General features: G+C 44.8%; 1 protein-coding gene across 1 annotated transcript in view; it reads right to left on the reverse strand.

Moving 5' to 3' along the window:
* Positions 1 to 23,019, reverse strand: part of LOC147117092 (glutamate decarboxylase 2-like) — a 161,382-nt gene that overhangs the window by 50,606 nt on the left and 87,757 nt on the right. The window contains exons 7-11 of the mRNA XM_085987737.1: positions 21,275 to 21,390; positions 14,054 to 14,133; positions 7,317 to 7,371; positions 3,250 to 3,366; positions 513 to 577 (exon numbers count right to left, since the gene is read on the reverse strand). Coding sequence (XP_085843863.1) covers positions 513 to 577; positions 3,250 to 3,366; positions 7,317 to 7,371; positions 14,054 to 14,133; positions 21,275 to 21,390 — 433 coding nt within the window. The remainder of the gene's footprint in view (positions 1 to 512; positions 578 to 3,249; positions 3,367 to 7,316; positions 7,372 to 14,053; positions 14,134 to 21,274; positions 21,391 to 23,019) is intronic.

Below are 23,019 nucleotides of genomic sequence, written 5' to 3' on the forward strand. Positions count from 1 at the left end.
CACTGATGGCTTCCCCGCCAGGCCAAACCTGCCAGGAACAGGAGCCAGGACCAGAAGAGGCCGAGTGAAGTAATTTGTTTTTGTTTCCTCGTTTCCTCTGGGCTCCACGAAGGAACCTCACACCTCCTGTCCCAGGCTTCCCCCCTTCCCCGAGCGGGATTCCCTTCCCAGAGCACTTACCTTGCGCCGGAGACTGCTCACCTGGGTTCCCGGCCATTTCGATTGGAAGGCGGCTGTTAATGAGGCCCAGGCCGTTAAAGTCGGCCAAGCCTCACTGCTATGGCTTCGTGTCCGGGAGTTAAAATTGAGCCCAAAATGCTTTAAATTTCCACGGAGATGACCCAATTTCCATCATAAATTCTACTGTTTCTCCAGGGGTTCCATCAATCTCCCACCAGGGTTGCAGTGGGAGATTGAGACCACCCACGTGGAAATTCAGGGCCAGACTGTCTGAGAACCAGCAGGCCAAAGCTGTGCAATAGATCTGGAAAAGTGGCAACACAGTCCTTTACCTATCGGCTCCACTTAGCTTCCAGCGATGTTTTCTAGACATCAGTAAACCACCACCCCAGGCCGCCTGAATTAAGACAAAACACACAGTGAATCATTGTAACCCCAACATTTCACAACATTCAAGGCAAGCGAAAAAATCTGGAAATGGGCCGAGGGGACACTGGTGGAGGAGAAGGGGCTAATTTTGTTGTTTGCTGGTAACCTAAGTGGGACGAGGCCAGCATTTAGTTAAAAATTGCCTTTGAATTAAAAAGTAAAAACTACCCTGCAATTGATGGATTGAGGGCTCCAAAAGTCTTCAGCCCTGACTTTTTGGCCCCAGTGGGCCAAAGTTGTGCTGAGAGAATCTAGCTGCCAGCACAAAGTAAACTAAACGTGCACTGAGTGCAATTTTGTAGGGTCTGCTCAGATACATAATGAACTCCCAGCACAGCTCTGGCTTTGCACCAGTAGTGAGCCTAAAGGAGATGCAGAAAATCTGGCTAGCAGCTCAAATTTAGGGGGACGGGACAACCTAATGATAAGTGGCTGTATATGGAGGCAAATGTTGTTTCAGCCTCTTTTCCCTCAATTGTCATGCTTTGTTTCAGGGTAGCACAGAAGACATCTGTGGTACCAGCCAAAGTATTGTCTGTAGATGTATCAAACAGATTGTTTTTATTTAACAGGGCAACAGTGTCATCTTTGTCCCATTGAACAGCAACAGCAGCAAGACAAGGCTGCCCAACTTCATCACATAGTTGAATTCCCCTAAAGTCTGTTCGAGCTGCTAGACACAATCCCATGGCCTTCATGATCAGAAGGGAGTTCCATTCCATCAATATTTGGATGGTCTGTGATCATTAACTTGGAATCTTGCAGGGCAATGCCCCCTTGGCAGGCAGCAGTCACATTTATTTTATTCTAAGACCTGCCAGGCTTACTTGAGAGTAAAGGCAACTTGCAAGGGTGGCTCCTCGCAGACCAAGGCAACCATCTACAGCCATGGTGAAGGGCACCCTTACTAGCCACAGACAGAAGCAGAATGCAGGTAGTGCAAGGCCCATGCAGCTACTAGGATCATTGTAGACCATATTATTGGCATCTTGAAGCAGCGTTTCACATACTTCCGCAGGTCAGAAGCCAGGCTTGCTGTATAATTTTTGCAACACAAAGCAGCCAGGAAGCCAGATACTCATAAAGCACAAATGCAGCCAAATGCCTGAGTCACTCCTTTAACTAATGCCCCCCCACCTATTCACATAATAGTTCAGTGGCACGGGCTGAATAACCTACCACCCATGTGTTAAAGCCACTGTCAGATTATTTTTCGCAGTTTATACCCCACTCCAATTCTTTGGAATATTATACACCAAATACTATTCAATGCTTTTGTTTTTACTTCTTTAAAATATTTCTGGTGTTCTACATTGTGCAGAGATGAGATGGTTGGACAGGGTGGGGTAGATATTGCTGATACTGCAATCTGTCGAAGGCAAGCTAAATCCGTGATTATAGACATCATTGTTCACATTATGGGATGGGAACGTCTTATAGAGGAGGCTGTAATGGAGAATACTAGGAAAGAAACAGAGGAAGGAAAGGTAAATGGGAATTGGTTAATAATGAGGTAGAGAATCAGGTTCAAAGAAGGGGAAGAGAAGAAAATACGAAGGAAAAGCGAGACCAGATTGTGACAGATACAGTCGTGTTGTTAATTAGTTGTAACAGTAAGATCCACTTGGAACAAGGATGTCTTGCTGTAGTTGTACAGGGCCTTGGTGAGACCACACCTTGAGTATTGTGTGCAGTTTTGGTCGCCTTATCTGAGGAAGGATGATCTTGCCATGGAGGGAGTGCAGCGAAGATTCACCAGGCTGATACCTGGGAGGGCAGGAATGATGTACGAGGAGAGATTGGGTCGATTGGGCTTGTACTCACTGGAGTTTAGAAGATTGAGAGGGGATCTCATCGAAACCTATAAAATTCTGTCAGGCCTGGACAGACTAGATGCAGGAAGGATGTTCCCGATGGCCGGGGAGTCCAGAACTAGGGGTCATAGTCTAAGGATAAGGGGTAAGCCATTTAGGACTGAGATGAGGAGGAATTTCTTCACCCAGAGAGTGGTGAACCTGTGGAATTCTCTACCACAGAAGGCAGTAGAGGCCAATTCATTAAATATATTCAAGATGGAGTTGGATATATTTCTTAAGGCTAAAGGGATCAAGGGCTATGGGGAGAAGGCAGGGACAGGGTACTGAATTTGGATGATCAGCCATGATCTCATTGAATGGCGGAGCAGGCTCAAGGGACCGAATGGCCTACTCCTGCTCCTATCTTCTATGTTTCTATGATGCTGACCTGACCTAAGTGCAAGTAGCCCTTCCATTCCATGGTTTTACAATGAAATGCTACAGATGTTGGGGTAAAGTTTAAGGTTTAGCACTTTTTGTGACAGCAGCATATATTGGGAATTTGAGCTTGAGAGGTCAGTGCACCTGATTGATGCCCTACACTATTTCCCATCCAGGCAAGGAGGTACGCAGGCCTCTACACCTGCATTCCTGACCTTCTCTCCTGCTGTGTGAAGGTGGGAGCACTGAATTGTAAAACTTATTACTAATTATTTAAGTGTCATCAGGAATATGAACATTTATAAGCACAAGACTCAGTGAAGAGCTCCGATCAATCAGTTTGGAATGTGCGAACTGGATAACAGCTCCAATGAAGGTGGTTTATGTGGACGGACTCACTTACATCAACGTGCATCCAGATCTCGTACTTGTTACATATATCAGCGATAGCTGCAAGAGGATCGAAGGCGCCGTACACCGTAGTGCCAGCCGTAGCATTTACAAAGAACGGCACAAAGCCCTGGACAAAATAAAAGGAGACTGATTAAAGACAGTCACATGAATTGTTAAAAGTACTAAAATGCTCTGATGTAGCGACCAGATAATAGGAATATTTTTCCTTTGTATACAGCAGCAGGCCTCCAGCACTGACCCCTGATCTGAAAGACAAAGGGAGCTTGGGTTCTGTTCCGCTCCTCTGTTCTTTGCTGCCCACCCCTCTAAGGTGCTCAGATTGGAGCAGGGCCTGGCACAGGGCCTAAAGCCCACTTCTTCTGGGCACCCCCTCAAAATGGGTGCATTTCTAGTTGGAGGAAAATGAGGTGGCAGGGCCAAGTATGGTATCTCACACCTCATTTCAATGGCAGCCCATAGCATGAACAGTCCCACCCCTGGGGGAAACCCCAACAATCCTGGGAAACATAAAAGAGAAAAGATCCTGGATCATGTTTCTGCCCATTATTATTATTTTTAAAATTCTGAAGAAATGTAAACCTGTAAATCTTACTATCTTGTGAGGGAGGGTGGCAACTGATATACAAATTTAGCTGGAGGGTGGGGGCTCCAACTTGGGACAGAACTCAAATCCACTGGGTTTCCATCATTGTAAACTTGCCCCACACATCACGTGCCAAGGGAAGGTGGGCGGACGCTTCTTCTGCTTGCCCGGTTTTGTTCACCCAGCACTTTGGAAGCATGTCTGGATGAGTTCCTGGACTACCCCAGGAATTCCTCCCAGCTTGTCCCTGATAGATTCAGCAGGAACTATTCCTGTAGCCAATTTTCTTTCATCCAATGTGGGCCTCAGGCTCCTTATTTTTGGAAGGGCAGGGTTCCTAAAACTCATTCTGCCTCCTGAGTGGGGCTGGTGCCTCTTTGTGCCGCTATAGGCGCGGCTGCCTGCCCCGTATATCCGAATGAGCCTATTCCGGGATGTGCAACGGGGTCAGCGTTAGGGCAAAGCAGTGCCTGTAACACTCCCCCCCACCCCCCTCAAAAGTGCCTGTGGAATTTCCACCCCTTTATAGTTACCCTGGTCGAGACTGGCCTGTCTCTTTAGCCACAAACTCCACTCCCACGATTGTCTCCTGCATTGAAAATTGCCTGCGTGGTGATACTTGATTCTCTCCTGGGGAAGTGCTCACATCTTACATGTTCTGTTTCATACACCCTGTAATGACCTAGTTTTAAAATCCCTAAAACTCATGAGCATGAGAAATGAATGCATGATGGCAGATTGATTTTTTTTGGTTGCTACGTTTTACCAACATCATAAACAAAGAGGGAAGATTTCCTCTTGTAAACAAAGTAGGAAGTTTGCCATAGCCCTAAAATTCCTGGGGGCTCGCTCTGCCGCCAATGGAGTGTCTCCTTTCATCCTCCTTTTCTCTATCCCTCCATGCCAGTGGCTGCAAACCCCATCCCAAGTTGCAGGGACGGGGTCATTGGCATGGTTGGGGCTGTTGTATCAAGCCTGTGTCAAACTCACGATCTGAGTTATTGAAGGTTTCAGGACTTTTATTGTTTTGAAACGGTAGTTGGGGTGGGGGGGGATTCTAACTCTCCACAATTGGCAGGAAAGGAGCGGGGGGCAAAGTTAAAATGGAGCGGCTCCATTTCCCACTCTGTTTCTGCTAATTCCCTATTTTAATGCCATTGGTTTTGGCGAAGTCTGGCGGGAGCCTCATTAATGGAGGCAAACCGAGGTCTCATGACATACGTGGGAGCTCGATGGTGTTTTTAACCACTACTTGCCACAGCCACCCCGCCGGGTAAAGCTAGGGGGAAACCAACGAGTTTAAAAACTTTCCTTAGTGGGCCCCATAAGGAAAGTCCAGGCCTCTGCTCTCCAGGTCGTGAGCAAAGCAAAGATAACTGTCTTGAGATTATGGCTGTATTGCTCCCCTTAAATTGGAACCTAACTGCCTGTACTCTACAGATGATGAGGGTTATTCTGTGAGGCTCTGCTCCCGGTGCTGAGCCTCGTTAGCAATGTGAGTGCATCAAATATTGGGGTTAGCCCTATCTGCTACCATGGCCGCTGCTAGTAAAGCTCGACGCCAAGAATGGAGCCTTGCGAAATTACCCCCAATTTTACCAGGTAGAATTTTACCACTACAATTTTAGAGTATTTGAAGATTTTTATAATATACTTAACCGTATAACTTTCAACCCTACTTTAAAACATACATTCATCCAGCTCCTTTGTAAAGTAATTATTCAAAGATATTTGCCCTGGAGGTTAATTTCACCTTCACCACCTGGGCAGTAACCTGGTGAAGTGGATCACCCGCCCATTGTGGAACCCACCCGACTTTCATCCCATTGACTTCAACTGAATGAAAACTGAGGCCGCGATTTTACCGACCGAGGTGGGTCCGGTGCGGCCGGGGTTGGTATCTCATTCCCAGCCCGCTGCCTACTGCAGCCCGCACTCTCCACACAGCTCAAAAGTGTCTTCCAAGTCCTGAAGGCTCAAGCTTCTGACATTGGAAAATGACCAGCTGTGAAATGGTAGCTTTCATACCACTTTTGCAGATGTCACCTATTCACAGCAATGGGGAGACATAGAGAACCCGACCTACTTACCTGACGTGGTCTCCGAACGACGTGAACCCCGTTAAAAAAGTGAGAAAATAGAAATAGGCTGGCAAAATAGTCGTTAACAAGCGTTTAACTAGCCACCCCCGCCGCTTGGTGTCGGGTCTGTTCTGAAATCGCAGGGTTCTACATGGTTGCGTGATTCGCTCCGCTAGATTACCGCCCAGGCAGTGAAAGTGAAATTACCCCTATACTGTCACAATTCATGCATATCCATGACATATTCCTCTCATTGCACCTGTTACAAACATCCTTGGGAGAGGCATACAGAGGACACAATATAATATCATAATGTACATGCTGAATGATTGTTCCAGGATTATTCCAAGCACAACCTTGAGACTGATTCAACAATCACGTTGATATTTATACTATGAAACAAATTACAACCTTGAGACTCAAAGTAGTACATAGAATTTACAGCACAGAAACAGGCCATTAGGTCCTGTGCTGGTGTTTATGCTCCACACGAGTCTAAAACTGTCACACTGATATTTATGCCATGAAAGAAAGTCCCAGCGCGAGCAGTTAATATAATAATTGACAACTTCAAAAAAGTGGAGTATTAGAATCTGGTTGCAAATGGATGTGACGGCCTGAGATAATCAAATGCCCTTTTGAACACACAACGTGTTGTGCTGCTGTGAGTATAGGGAGGTTGCTGTCTGTGGAAATTTGGGGATGGAAAAACATTTTACATTTTTGCTTGCTTACATCTAGCGTCGGGGAAAAATCATACAAATTTTCCCTCAGGAGAAGGAGTGGGTAGGGATTCAGAGTCTGTGATACCGTAAATTATATCTGATCTGTGGAAGGAGTGGGGTCGATGAGGCTTTTTCTTGGTCCTTGCCCTTTGGTAAGTCCTCACTGAAAGGATGGGCAAGTAATCTGCCCCTGGGCTTTTACCAATCACGGGAGATGTGTGTAAGTACTGTATCTGGGCTAACTCACTCGGATTTCCCTTCTCTACCTGGTAACTGAAGTCTGCTATAGTTTTCAAAAAAAGACAGTTGACATTAGAGGATTCCTTGGTGGAAATTGCTAATCAATACAATGCAGCCTACCAGCCCATAGCAAAGGCTTTGGAATACCAATGCAGCAGTGTAAACTGGCCCCGGAAAGTAACATGACGAAATCCAAACCCATAAGAGCCAGCTGGATGTTGAATTTTTATACCGATCGCAAAATTTACCTCCTGCCCTTGACTATATGGTAGGTTGATTACAACTAGAACCATGTCTGACAGCTGACAGCTGAGTGTCCTGTCCTGCCACTGTGTCCACAGGAAATTCATGCCTAATTTATAATTGAATGTAGGAAGCATGCAATAATTTTAATTGGGGTTGTATTTAATTCAAAAAACGAACTGACCTTTTGCTTGGCTTCAAGTATTCTTCTCTCAAGGTCTGATGGGATTATTTTCCCTCTGCAATTTTAGAAAAGCACATTCATATCTTGAAGTGTGTTACACATCTGCAATTGGAGGTTAAAATATTTGCATCTTTTATAAAAGCCAGTTGAAATCTGTGGTTTTGCCGTGTGTATTACTCCAGCTCACCTCTTGCCTGCATCCAGTGGGAAAAAAAACATTTTCTAATCTCAGTAATACAGGATTATTTGGGGATTGGGGGCAGTGGGGGGAATTCTTCAACTAATGACAGTTAATTGGGAAAAAATGTGCCCTGAAACATTGAAAAAATGAGCAGATATTCAACACATTCACAGAGACTGAAGGAGGGAGGTCTCTGCCCAGAGTTAGTGTCTGGCTACTATTGGTTAAAAAAAAATCATATTACAGGCAGGGAGTTGATTTTCCTAATTTCTGAACACCAGCCCCAGGAAACTGGTTCTAGGAATGGGTAGGAAGTCTCCATTGAGGAGTTTGACTACATTCCTGTTTCACAGACAGAGTTATTATTGTGGAAAATGATCTATCACAACTATGATTGACATCGTGCACTTCTGTCAATTAATCTGAGGTCGATAATGCATTGTTCAAGGCCCCCCTCCATGCTCCATAATGTACACCTACTATGGAGCCACTGCATAGAGACTGAACAGTAAATATGCAAAAGGATTATGGGATCGCCACTTTCTATAAACATTCGGCCAAAGCCCCATAACTTGGCTGGTGCACCTGAGTGGAGCTCCAGATGCTAAGCACACATTTGGAATGGATACTTCAGCATACGCCCATTGTTACTAGTTTTAGGTATGCCGCAGAAATTCTCTTGGGCACGGCAGTACTAGTCACTCCCCTAAGTGGTCCGAACATCCTAGGCATGAGTGCTCGATAGGTAATTATACAATATGTAGTATTACCCTGAGGGTGTAACAATACATTGCCTTGTGATCTGAAATGGATATCATAGATAGATAGAGTCAGAGTTATACAGCACAGAAAGAGGTCCTTCGGCCCATCGTGTCCGCGCCGACCATCAAGCCCTGTCTATTCTAATCCCATTTTCCAGCACTTGGTCTGTAGCCTTGTATGCTATAGCGTTTCAAGTGCTCATCTAAATGCTTCTTGAATGTTGTGAGGGTTCCTGCCTCTACCACCCTTTCAGGCAGTGAGTTCCAGATTCCAACCACCCTCTGGGTGAAAAAGTTTTTCCTCAAATCCCCTCTAAACCTCCTGCCCCTTACCTTGAAACTATGCCCCCTGGTTATTGACCCCTCTACTAAGGGGAAAAATTCCTTTCTATCTACCTTTTCTATGCCCCTCATAAATTTGTACACCTCAATCAGGTCCCCCCTCATAGCCTTCTCTGCTCTAAGGAAAACAACCCCAGCCTGTCCAGTCTCTCTTCATAGCTGAAGCGCTCCAGCCCAGGTAACATCCTGGTGAATTTCCTCTGCACCCTCTCCAATGCAATCACATCCTTCCTATAGTGTGGTGACCAGAACTCTACACAATATTCCAGCTGTGGCCTAACTAGCATTTTGTACAGCTTCATCATAACCTCCCTGCTCTTATATTCTATGCCTTGGCTAATGAAGGCAAGTATCCCATATGCCTTTTAAACCACCTTATGTCATGCTGCCTTCAGGGATCTATGTACATGCACACCAAGGTCCCTCTGATCCTCTGTCCTCCCTAAGATCCCACCATTCATTGTGTATTCCCTTGCCTTGTTAGTCCTCCCAAAATGCATCACCTCACACTTTTCAGGGTTAAATTCCATTTGCCACTGTTCTACCCATCTGACCAACCCGTCTATATCGTCCTGTACCCTAAGGCTTCCCTCCTCGCTATTTACCACTCCACCAATTTTCATGTCATCTGCGAACTTACTGGTCATACCTCCTACATTCATATCTAAGTCATTAATGTACACTACAAGCAGCAAAGGACCCAGCACCGATCCCTGCGGCACACCACTGGACACAGGCTTCCAGTCACAAAAACAACCTTCGACCATCACCCCCTGCCTCCTGCCACTAAGCCAATTTTGGATACAATGTGCCAAATTGCCCTGGATCCCATGGGCTCTTACCTTCTTGACCAGTCTTCCATGTGGGACTTTGTCAAAAGCCTTACTGAAGTCCATGTAGACTACATCAACTGCACTACCCTCATCCACACACCTAGTCACCCCCTCGAAAAATTCAATCAAATTGGTTAGACATGATCTCCCCCTGACAAAGCCATGCTGACTATCCTTGATTAATCCTTGCCTCTCCAAGTGGAGACTAATTCTGTCCCTCAGAATTTTTTCCAATAATTTCCCTACCACTGATGTTAGGCTCACTGGCCTGTAATTCCCTGGTTTATCCCTACTACCCTTCTTGAATAATGGTACTATGTTAGCTGTCCTCAAGTCCTCTGGCAGCTCCCCTGTGGCCAGAGAGGTTCTGAAAATTTGTGTCAGAGCCCCTGCAAGCTCCTCCCTTGCCTCACACAGCAGCCTGGGATACATCTCGTCTGGGCCTGGGGATTTATCCACTTTTAAGCCCGCTAAAACCGCCAGTACCTCCTCCCTCTCAATACTAATTTGTTCAAGTATATCACAATCACCCTTCCTGATTTCTATGCCTACATCGTCCTTCTCCATAGTGAACACAGATGCAAAATATTCATTTAAAACCTCACCGACATCTTCCGGCTTTACAAACAGATTGCCACTTTGGTCCCTAATGGGCCCTACTCTTTCCCTGGTTATCCTCTTGCCCTTAATATACTTATAAAACACCTTGGGATTTTCCTTTATTTTGCCCTCCAGTGTTTTTTCATGCCCCCTCTTTGCTCTCCTAATTTCGTTTTTAAGTACCCCCCTGCGCTTTCTATACTCCTCTAGGGCTTCCACTGTTTTTAGTCCTTTGTATCTGCCAAAAGTCTCCCTTTTTTTCCTAATCCATTCTTGTATATCCCTTGACATCCAGGGTTCCCTGAGCTTGTTGGTCTCACCCTTGACCTTTACAGGAACATGTTGGCGTTGTACTCTCTCTATTTCCTTTCTGAAAGACTCCCACTGCTCTGATGTGGATTTTCCTACAAGTAGCTGATCCCAGTCCACTTTGGCCAGATCCTGCCTTATCATATTAAAATCAGCCTTCCCCCAATTTAGAACCTTTATTTCCGGTCTATCTTTGTCCTTTTCCATGACTACCTTAAATCTCACCGAATTATGGTCACTGTCACCAAAATGCTCTCTCCAACTGACACTTCTACCACTTGCCCGGCTACATTCCCTAGAATTAGGTCCAGTACCGCCCCCTCTCTTGTAGGACTTTCTACATGCTGGCTCAAAAGGTTCTCCTGGATGCACTTTAAGAATTCTGCACCCTCTAAGCCTTTCACACTCTGACTATCCCAGTTAATATTGGGGAAGTTGAAATCCCCTACTATTATTACCCTATTATTTCTTCACATTCACCCTCATGTACACGTCTCCAATCTTTCCAAAGGTGGACTGGACAAGGCCAGGTATAATTCATTAAGCTGCTTTATTTTACAGATAACAAGTGACTGTGCAAAGTAACAGTTGTAATTAAATTTCACCTTAATTCAACTAACAGCAGAACCCTCCGCAAGAACAAAAAAAAACAGGCTTGTTTAACTTTTCCTGGACACCTGTATCCTGACTGTGTCTGGCCGTAAGCGAGTTTCCCCTCGCTGGGACAGGTTTTCTCTCCAGAGCTAGCTAGCTGACTCACTGCCGACGTGTATCTCTGCTCTTGTATCTCTCTGGGTTCCCAGCAAGTGGGAGGGCTTGCTTTTATGACTTCTTCCTTGTTCAGTAATTTACCACTAGATTTGACAATGAAACCCGACTACCTCTCCTCCCCCTAGGGTTTTGGTCTCAAGACATATCCTGCTATTCTCAAAATGAATGGGGACCATCATGTCTTAATAAGTCTGGGAAGAGCTAATTGACTCTCACTGTCTCCATTTGAAGTAGATTGTGACATTCCTCGAACTGACTCATCTGGCTCTAATACACATCGTCAATGCCTGCAGCAAATTCACTTTGTTTTATAGGCTATGTAAAGTGACACTACGGGGGTGATTTTGCCAGCCCTGGGGAGGCGGATTTGGAGGTGGGACTGCCGGGAAAATGGCAGAATCTGGGGGTGGGTACTCATCCCACCCCCAACCCGCCTCCGTAACAGGCAGTTAAGAGAATTATCCCTATTTTTCCAGCAGCGGCGCAGGTTTCCCGACGTTGGGAAACCCCGCCAGGGTCAGCGAGGCGAGCAGTGGGTCTGCAGGGGTCCAAAAGTGCGCTGTGGAGGTGAGTGATGCGTGCAAGTGTGGAGAGGTAAGTATGTGAGGTGAGTGAAAAGTGTTAGAAAAAGTTTACTTACCTTTGCTTCTTCCTGCAGGCTTCAATCGTTAGGGATCCGGAGGTTCCGGCATCTCCATGGCAGAGAAGGCAGAATGGCTGCTGCATTCTCCGATGCAACAGCCATCTGCTTTCTGCTCAGGAAAGAGGTTTGGTGAGCCTAGAGTACAAGAACTCACCAAACATCAGAGAATGCCAGTGTTTGACAGCTTCTCAAAGCTGTCAAATGATGACAATTCATCTGTCAAAAATCTTTGACAGATGAAACGTCATACGCTGACGTTCTCTGTCACCGGCTTCCCCTTAATTGGCCTGCTGGGCGGGCTTAACCAGGGCAATCATGGGAAAATAGCGTTGGTTGGCCACAAATCGATGGAGGCGGGACTAAAACCCGACAAGCTGCAGTGCCGCCTCCAACGCTCCCCTATTGGCAAAATCACCCCCTACAAGTCCTGGCCAGAATGGAGATGATTGGGTAATTTCCCCCCTCTAATGCATAAAGACTCTGCTTAAATAGACTCCGTTTGCTGCAAGTTTTGCCCCGCCTCCAACACAACACCGTGTCAGCCACTCACTCTGTTGTTTTACAACACAACACTTAAACATTTTCACTCATTCCTAATTCCTTTCCATGAAGAAATAAAATATCAAAAATCCCAAAATATGACACCTGCATTTAAAAATCCAAACTTTGCTCCTGAGTGGCCCTCTCCTTCTCGAACCATCCTTCTTTGCTGCTTCTGTTCACTGGTTGCTGGCACCTGGCATTCTGGCCCCAAACCTTGTGACACTCACAGTGCAAAATGTGCTATTGGACCAAAAATATTTATATGAGTTGAACTCGCCTTATCGTGCTCAGTGGTCCAGGCACACAGAGTGCCTGAGGAGCAGTGGCCCTGACAGCGCTGCACCAAATCTGTATTTCTTGACCCTATAAAAAATTGGGTTTTGCCTGTGTTGCCTGACCTGAAGCTTTTAAACTTAATATTGCTGTAAGGTTAAATTCATCATTTCTTTTCTCAACAATAAGCCAGCGGCCTGAAATCAAACTGGTTGCCATAGCGATTTGCAGTGATAATTAGTGAGCAAAAGTAGAGTAATTATATACAATTTTAAGCCACTTTGAGAAGATGGCTCCCCTGTGACATCCGAGAGCCTATATAGAACCACAGTTTACAGCACAGAATTTGTCATTACCTCTGTACTCTACACTCCCACTCAGAAAACCCCAAATTCTGTTGGCCTTTTTTCATGTTGTTCCATTTCATTTGCATAGTAGGGGGCTTAGCTAAGGCAGATGCTGAGGAACCTGGTGCTCACACGTCAAAGGGTGATAACTTTGATTGACAGCTCGGTGGGCCGAACACCTCACAGAGCTGAGCCTGGGGACAGTGAATCCTGTCTCTCTATCTTCCAGACACAGACTGAGCTGTGTTCCAGCAAGGAGCAGCAGATAAGGCTAGCTTTTTTTTTAAAAAAAGGTCTGAATCAGCCAGCTTTGAATAGCTTAGCAAGAGAAATGGGCTGGCATTTGTGGAGGTAGTAAGCTGTGTCTTTATCATTTTCCATAACCAAGGTATGTAGGGAATCTATTGCTCTCATTGTGAAAACTCTGTTCATTCATGTATTTTATGTAAAATGAATCAGTTATTGGTTTGAAGTTGTTCCTCGCCTCGATAGTGTACTTTAGTCTGCCTTCTGCAAAGAAAGGAGAACAAATGTGGCACCTTGTGCGATATTTCAGTATACGGAGCAAGGGTTCCCTGTTACGTCATAAGGGTCATGATATCATTTAGTTAGACATTTGGCGCTGAAGATGCACTCCAGATCGTAGGGGACGTGAGGTCTGCTCATGGGAATGACAGATGATACTGAACCAGCCAATTAAGTACTTTTGAAGTGTAGTCACTGTTGTAATGTAGGAAACGCGACAGCCAATTTGCACACAGCAAGACCTCACAAACAGCAATGTGATAAAGACCAGATAAAAGTTTAATGATGTTGATTGAGGGCTAACTATTGGCTGGTGGAACTCCCCTGCTCTCTAATGAAATAGTGCCATGGGATCTTTCATGTCCACCAGAGAAGGCAGACGGGGTCTCGGTTTAACATCTCTGAAGCTTGCAGTTTCCAATTCACACTGGCATCTTTTGCCTGTGTTTCACTGCGGTGCTGCCTGCAAGCACTCTACAGTTAGAGCTCTGAGCGAATGTACTTGCAGATTGCGTATCAGCAGAGACCTCTAATTTGGTTGAAAGCAGAAGCAGGCTCTCACTGTTTGAGGAGTGGAAAACTCTGCAGGCTGCGTATAATGTGACCTACCTTACATCACACTTGATCAGAACCACTCCATCTGTCCCAATCCCCAGAGCTGCTGCTGCTTTCTTTATTGAAAAATGACTCTGTAAACATCAATACACAAAGAGAGTAACATCAATAGGATTCTAGTGACTACATATGACACTTAACAAGTATACAATGGGCCTTGTACCGAGTTATTTTTGTTCTTCTATTCTTTCTGTTCTCTTCCCTTGAAGTTGTTGATTTATTACTGAAATATGGTTCCATGAGCACTGGCCACCATTTGGTACTTTCCCAAGTGGCCATTGTTTGTGTGTGATTCGAGATAGTGAGTATCTCCAGGCTATTCAACCACAGGAGCATCATATGGAAGTTTGGTGCTGTCTTCAATGATCACCACACAATTTCAAGTCGAAGTTACTAGTTACCAGTCAGGAGTGAGAACCCTGGCTGACTTTTCTTCTAGCCCAGATAAGTAATAAAATGTGCCACCCTCCATATTTAATGTGCGGCACAAGCTATGCACATGGGGGGGGGGGGGGGGGGGGGGGGCTGAATTTCCGAGGGTTCTTCCAATCGTCCGCCACAACTTTGGCGGAAGATCCACATAAACCCTGGAGAAATGACATAAATGCCGTGTACACTGCTTCTCCAGCGTTTCCGCCAGCCTTCTGCCGAGGTTAGAGCCGATGATCCGGAGAAACCCTGTTCAAATTCAACCCCCAGATCTTTAATTACTTAGATATTTAGGCCCCGGTTTTCCTCAGGAGTTCTGCTGGAATACTGTTATAATTATGGCAGGAGTCCAGCAGATCATATGGGAAAATGGCATGGACCCGGATATACTGGAGCCCTGCCGACTCCAGGTGTTCCCAGTTTGCCGCGTCGGGGTGGCAGCTCCGCCCACCACACGGGGCTGGAGCCGGGGGCAGGGACTCCCCATACCAGGAGTTCCCCATACCGGGAGTTCCCACTTCCTCGACTGAGAAAGGACTTGGCAGAACACTGGAGGCTGAAGGGATGAGGTATTCGGCCCCCAGAAGGACCCACAACTGGGGCGGGGGGGGGGGGGTGGTGGGGAAGGGAATGGGTCCAGGCTAGGGAAGTGGTCTCAATCTCTGAAGAAATTAATTAAAAAAAGAATACAAGGCCAGTGGCCTAGAGGATCATCATTTTACTATTGGTCCCCTTTGCAAGGGCTGAAGGGGGGAGGGAGGGGAGGGGGTGGGCTTGAAGCACATCAACCAGTTAGTGGGTGGGCAGACAGGTACCCAAGATGTGCCCATAGTGTTGCAGGCATCCTTGGCACCATGAAAACCAGGTGCCCTCCAGTGACTCTGAATACACCGGTGGGGTCAGTGCTGGGAAGTAACTGTATTGATTTCTTTGTGGGTTCAATGACGAGACATTTATGAAAGAGAATGTCTTTTAATCTAAAGTATGTTCAACTCAGTTAACAGCATTACAGGAGACACCATCTTAGAGATCCATCTAAAATGAAACTAAAACTAAACTGCTTGTCTCTCACATGCCCTCTGCTGGTCAGGCATAAATAATCAATCAGGCAAATATGCTGGTAAGGCATCATAATCAAACAGGCAAATACCATCACTATTTGCTGATATCATTACATCTCCCTTTCTTTAAACAAAAGTATTTTACTTTTATCTAACAACATGTTTTCTTTGTATTACTCTGCATTTTAACTGTAACACTTAATGAACTTACATTATCATTATCATGATCAAGGTTTTTTAACCTTGTTTTGTGTGTTCACATGAAATATGTAAATACCTAGAACTTGAAGAAAGAATAAGATAACATTACTTCCTTCTATAACAAGAGTCCTTAAATTTGCTCAATGAGTCTCTCAGGAGGCTTCACGTGTCTTGAAGATTTTCTGATTGATTGTCCTTGAATCTGAGTTGTTGCCTCAGATGATGGTTTCTCAGCTGTGTGATCAGGTTGTTCAACAGTATCAGTCTTTTGACCTGCTGTGTGATCAGGTTGTTCAACAGTATCAGTCTTTTGACCTGCTGTGGCTGGTCCCATGAGAAGATCCCGACGATTTCTTCTCAGAACAGCACCCTCATCTGTCTGAATGGTGTATGATCTTGGTTGAACTTCACTCAGGACAGTTCCCTTCTGAGTCCATATGTTTGTTTTGTCTTTGAACCTTACTTGGTCACCAGTGTGGAGTTCAGGTAGGTTTTGTGTTCCTCTGTCATAGTAGTACTTTCGCTTTTCTTTCTGTTGTTCTTTGAACGTCCTCACTTTCTCCCCCTCTTTTGTTTTCAGGAGGTTCTCTGGGATGGGTAGGTTTGACCTTAGCAGACATCCCATAAGGAGTTGGGCTGGTGACATACCACACTTGAGCGGCGTTGTGCGGTATACAAGCATGATCTGGTACAAGTCAGTTCCACTGTCTTTTGCCTTGTACATCAGTCTTTTCACTGTCTGGACCGATTTTTCCACTAGTCCATTGGACTGTGGAAAGTGAGGACTTGACGTTGTGTGGACAAAGTCCCACTCTTTGGCAAAGTGTCGGAAACTTGCATTGTAAAACTGGGGTCCGTTGTCTGTGAACACCTCGTTTGCCACGCCATGTCTGGAGAATATGGCTTTCATACATGTTATCACAGCATCTGCAGTGGTGGTGTACAGTCTACAAACCTCTGGATACAGGAAGTAATAGTCTGTGACTACAAGATAGTCCTTCCCTTGACATACGAATAGGTCAGCGCCTACCTTCTGGTAAGGTCTGTCTGGCACTGGGTGTGGCTTTAGTGGTTCTACCGGATTGCTTGCTCGATATTTCAGGCATATTGTGCAGTTTGACACCTCATTTGTCACATCTTGGTTGATTCGTGGCCAGTACATCACCTCTCATGCTCTTTTCTTACACTTTTCGATTCCCAGATGTCCTCCATGGATCCTTTTTAGCATCTCTTTTCTCAGACTCTTTGGGATAACTATTTTACTTCCTTTGTAGGTGATGTCTTCGACCACCGATAGTTCCGCCCTGCAGTTCCAGTACTCTGCCATGTCAGGTGAGCAGTCTTGCTTCATGTTGGGCCATCCATCCAAGATGCTTTTCCTCAGTCGTCTCATTGTTTCATCTTTGTTTGTCTCAGTCTTTATGAGCTCCATTTTTGCATCTGCTATGGGCAGTGCACTTGTGATCATGTCCACGTAGGCGTTCACTTTTTCATCCATTTTGGTGTTTGCGGGCTCTCTTGGGGCTACAGCTCTGGACAACGTGTCTGCTGTATACATCAGCTTACCCGGTGTGTACGCAACATTCAGTGTATAGCGTTGCAGCCTGGTCATCATTCTTTGTATTCTAAGCGGACAGCTATTTAGTGGCTTTTGGAACAATGCAATCAAGGGCTTATGGTCAGTCTCTACACTGATTGCTTGTCCTGCCACAAACTGGTGAAATCTTTCACAGGCGTATGTGATGCTGAGCAGCTCCTTTTCTATTTGAGCATATCGCGTCTCCGCGTCTGTCATTGAGCGCGATGCATATGCAATAGGTTGCCAGTCATCATATTTTTGCAGAAGAACGGCACCGAGCCCACTCTGTGATGCATCTGATGATATCTTGATGGGTCTCGCTGGGTCATAAAACCTCAGAACTGGTTCCTCTGTGAGCAGTTTCTTTAGATCGCTCCATGACTTCTCATGCTCATGATTCCATTCCCATTCTATGTTCTTTTCAGTTAGTCTTCTCAGTGGCGCCATCTTTTCTGAGAGGTTGGATATGAATTTACCCATGTGGTTGATCATTCCATTAAACCTCTGCACGTCCTTTTTGCATTGTGGCTTTGGCATATTCTCAATGGCGGACACCTTTCTGGGATCTGGTCTGATGCCCTCACTGCTAAGAATATCTCCCACGAATGTCAGTTCTGTCACCCCGAGCTGGCATTTTTCTTTATTCAGCTTCAGGTTTGTTTTCCTTGTTGCTTACAGCACTTTTTTCAGTCTCTCGTCATGCTCAGTTCTCGTGGTTCCCCATACTATGATGTCATCCATTGATGTATCAACTCCCTCCAGGTGCTCATAGATCATATGGATAGTTTTGTGATACACTTCAGGAGCTGAGGCTATGCCAAATGGTAACCTTAGGAATCTGTATCTGCCAAATGGACTGTTGAACGTGCACAGTCTTGAACTTGCCTCGTCCAGTTTCATCTGCCAAAATCCTGATGATGCATCTAACTTGCTGAAATACCTTGCATTTGCAAACTGTGACATGATTTCCTCACGCGTAGGAAGCTTGAAGTGCTCTCTCTTTATTGCTCTGTTTAGGTCTCTTGGATCCAGGCAAATTCTGAGCTTTCCATTCTTTTTGTCCACAACGACGAGGGAACTCACCCACTCAGTTGGCTCATCTATCTTCTGAATCACGTTCAGGCTTTCCATCCTGTCCAACTCTGCCTTCAGTTGCTTTTGAAGAGCAAACGGAACTTTTCTGCATGGATGTATGACCGTTGGCATACTTTTATCTACTCTGATCGTGTGTTCTCCTGGAAGGCAGCCTAGACCCTGAAATAGGTCGTTGTACTCTTTCATGAGTTCATCATAGACTGTCTCTCCTTCGCTTTCCACAACGAGGACTCTCTTTACCAGGTTCAGTCTCTCACAGGCTTTTAAACCTAGTATGGCCTGCACATCCTTTGGCACCACGATGAGTGCTAGCGTGTGCTCTCTGTCCTTGTGTGTCACTTTGACAATGCATCTTCCTTTCACTGGTATATTAGTACCTGAGTATCCTGTCACTTTCACTTTTATTCCATGTATCTTTGGTCTGGGTCTAATTTTCTTAAAATCAGTCTCTGATATCACATTAACTTGTGCTCCAGTATCCAATTTAAATGGAATGTGTATGTCATTCACTTTTAGTGTCAACATCCAGTCTCTTTTTTCTTTTTTGTTTTCAGACACAACATCTACATAGAACTCCTCTATCTCGCTTTCATCTACTGCATGGACCTTGCTTTGTTGCGCTTGGTTCTTGCAGCAACGGGCATAATGGTTGTTTTTGTTGCAACTATTGCATGTTTTACCATATGCTGGACACTTTTTTGGTGTATGCTGTGTACCACATCGACTACATGACTTTCGATTGCCCCTTTCATTTTTGTTCGCTGGCCACGCCTCTTTTTTCACATTGGCGCTCTTTTTGTTAAACGGTTTGTGTCCGTTCATTCTCACTGCATCCACGTTGCAGCTACTGTCACTGAACAGCTCTTTTACCTGCGACTTCACAGTCTCTGTAGCCCTACACAGTGCTATGGCTTTTCCCAGGTCTAGATTTTGCTCTCTTAGCAGTCTTTCCCTTAGACCATTATCTGGAATACCACACACCAGTCTGTCTTTTATCAGCGAGTCTGCCAGTCCCCCAAATTCACACGTTTTGCTTCGGTTTCTCAGTTCAGTCACATACTGATCAATAGTCTCTCCCGTTTTCTGTACACGTGAAAAATCTGTGCCTCTCAAACGTCACGTTACGTTTAGGTATGCAGTAGGCCTCAAACTGTTCCATTATTTTATCTAGCTTCATTTTGTCTCCATCAGCAGCGAATGTGAAGTTATTATACACCTCCAGCGCTTCATCACCCACGACATGTAAGAAGACTGAAGCTTTCATTTAATCACTTTTCTCGTCAGCTCCGATTGCCGCTAAATACCACTCCAAACGTTGTTTGAATCTCCTCCAATTTTCAGCCACATTACCTGTCAACTGAAGCTTCGCCGGTAGGTGTAATCCTACCATTTTTCACTTCGTTAGCTATTCTCCAATGGTAAGTAACGATGTTCTCTTTTGGCTTGCTAATATGTGGAGAGCTGATTTAACTTCAGATTTTTCCTCTTCATCTCTTTCAATCACTTCTGACACCATGTATTGATTTCTTTGTGGGTTCAATGACGAGACATTTATGAAAGAGAATGTCTTTTAATCTAAAGTATGTACAACTCAGTTAACAGCATTACAGGAGACACCATCTTAGAGATCCATCTAAAACGAAACTAAAACTAAACTGCTTGTCTCTCACATGCCCTCTGCTGGTCAGGCATAAATAATCAATCAGGCAAATATGCTGGTAAGGCATCATAATCAAACAGGCAAATACCATCGCTATTTGCTGATATCATTACAGTAACTGGCAGGCTCGATCCCTTAACGTAACTGTTGGGATCACACCCTGCATATTTTCAGGTCCTGAGTATCTGAAGAAGACAGTACTGTTTCCTACCAAAGAGTGCTGTAATAATGTCTTCACTATTATTTAGCATAATTTAACTGTGAATCTGAATTGCTTGTGCCCTCGCTAGCCATGTCCTTCATCCTCCACAAGAATTTTCATGCTTAATGGGTGACGCAGCTGCCAGCATATTTCTTCCTGAATTTCTTCATGCCTTTTCTGTTCCTACTGGTATCAGTGGGTGCTGGAACAACTGATATGACAGCTCAAAGATCCTCGCACACAAGATCGTATCCCCAACCAGCAGATGCACTACAGAGCTAGCTAAAGATGTTCCACCGACACCAACCCCTCACTAAAGGCTCACCTCCAGCGATTCCATGAACAGCCTCTTCACTGACACTCTCAGCAGAGCAGTAACTTTAAATTAATTCCTTCATTAATGAGCAGAGTTCATGTTTGAATGTACCGCCAAGTGTTGTACTGTGTACACCTATTTCTCTGAATGTGCAAATGGGTTATTAGGTGGAGGAGGGGAAGAGGTTAGTGATTTTACTGCTGTCTGATTCGTAATTGTTTATTGGGACCTTAATCAGTTATTGAATAAAATACCTTGTTACTAAAAAATAAGCAAACATAATACTGTAACTCTAATAGTGATTGGTGTTTATCCTGTCATAGGGCTAAATATTAATATTAGTTAAATAAATGACCTTTCACATGCAGGCATTGGAACAATATTGTTTTCGGCTGCAGTACATCCCGAAGCAGTAGGGTAGCTTTGCTGTAGAAGCCAAATGACAGTCTGCTAATGGGAATGTTTAAAAGGAGCATTTATGCAGACGCCAGTTTATTCTGCAAATGTTCATCAATGACTGTTTAATAGGAAACACTAAATAAAAGGACAGTCCTCGTGATGTGGCTGGGATGGGGTAATGCTGCTTCCTTAAGGGGCCTCCACTGTAGTACATATGAGAGATATCGATTAGAAGAACGTTTTAACAAGAACATGAAACAGTAAAAGTCATACGTGTTCCGATGTGAAGGCAATCAGTTTGGGAATGGCAGCCATTCCTTTTTCTTTAACTTCAGGAAACAGCTTGTAGCGTGCGATTAGCAAGGCATACATGTTTGATATGGCTCCACCTGAAGTAGAATATGAGGTACAATCAGTTTTCATTATAAAGATGTTAAAGAATAACAATTTGTATCTGACACACTGACACGATAATTCATTTACTGCTTTAAATATCAGCCGCAGTTCATCTTGGATGTGGTTTGAATCCTGCTTCCACCATTTTGTTCATTCTAATCTTGTGCCTTAAATGGCCAATGCTTCCTTTAAGAAAATGGCCCAATTTTTCTGGGTGTATCAACACTATGTGATACTGTCATGTATGCATTGTTGACATCACTGTTACCCATAAAATAAACAGTGAAGAAATGTAGTTTAGTTAAACTAGCGTTTGGATCATACCTTACTCCACACCAGTTAATTCTGTTCCTCTCCCCATGAATTACTGCCTTATACTCAAACTCACTTTAGGATCTGGTAGCTGTCAGGTCACAGCTCTTGTTCTGCAGCATGCTCTCATTCACTGTCTTTTTTTCCTCAGCTTTATCTACAACCAGATATTGGAGTGGAGGGGTTTGCCAGGACGTCAGCAGCCCAGATTAATTTTGTGGGGCCGAAAGCACTTCTGCTCCTCCAGATCCCACAAATATAAATTCAAACTTATCTTTGCTGAACTTTTTGGCTCCATCATAGAGGCATAGAGTACAAAAGCAATGAAGTTATGATGAACCTTTATAAAACACTGGTCCGGCCTCAACTGGAGTATTGTGTCCAATTCTGGGCACCGCACTTTAGGAAGGATGTGAAGGCCTTGGAGAGGGAGCAGAAAAGATTTACGAGAATGATTCCAGGGATGAGGGACTTCAGTTACGTGGATAGACTAGAGAAGCTGGGTTGTTCTCCTTAGAGCAGGGAAGGTTGAGAGGAGATTTGATAGAGGTGTTCAAAATCATGAGGGGTTTAGACAGAGTAGATAGAGGGAAACTGTTCCCATTGGCGGAAGGGTCAAGACCCAGAGGACAACAGATTTAAGGTGATTGCCTGAAGAACCAAAGGTGACAGGAGGAAAAATATTTTTATGCAGCGAGTGGTTAGGATTTGGAATGCATAGAAACATAGAAGATAGGAGCAGGTGTAGGCCATTCGGCCCCTTGAGCCTGCTCCGCCATTCAATGCGATCATGGCTGATCATCCAAATTCAGTATCCTGTCCCTGCTTTCTCCCCATATCCCTTGATCCCCTTAGCCTTAAGAAATATATCTAACTCCTTCTTGAATATATTTAATGAATTGGCCTCAACTGTCTTCTGTGGTAGTGAATTTCACAGGTTCACCACTCTCTGGGTGAAGAAATTCATCCTCATCTCAGTCCTAAATGGCTTACCCCTTATCCTTAGACCGTGACCCCTGGTTCTGGACTCCCCGCCATCGGGAACAGCCTTCCTGCATCTAGTCTGTCTAGTCCTGTTAGAATTTTATAAGTTTCAATGCACTGCCTGAAAGGGTGATGGAGGCAGATTCAGTCGTGGCTTTCAAAAGAGAATTAGATAAGTACCTGAAGGAAAAAAAATTGCAGGGCTACGGGGAAAGGGTAGGGGAGTGGGACTAGCTGAAGTGCTCTTGCAGAGAGTCAGCAGGGGCTCAATGGGCTGAATGGCCTCCTGTGCTGTAACCATTCTGTGATTCTATTAATCTGATTGG

The sequence above is a fragment of the Somniosus microcephalus genome, chromosome 5 (assembly GCF_052327205.1).
Source record: "Somniosus microcephalus isolate GS21.2 chromosome 5, FLI_Smic_1.0, whole genome shotgun sequence".
NCBI lineage: Eukaryota > Metazoa > Chordata > Chondrichthyes > Squaliformes > Somniosidae > Somniosus > Somniosus microcephalus.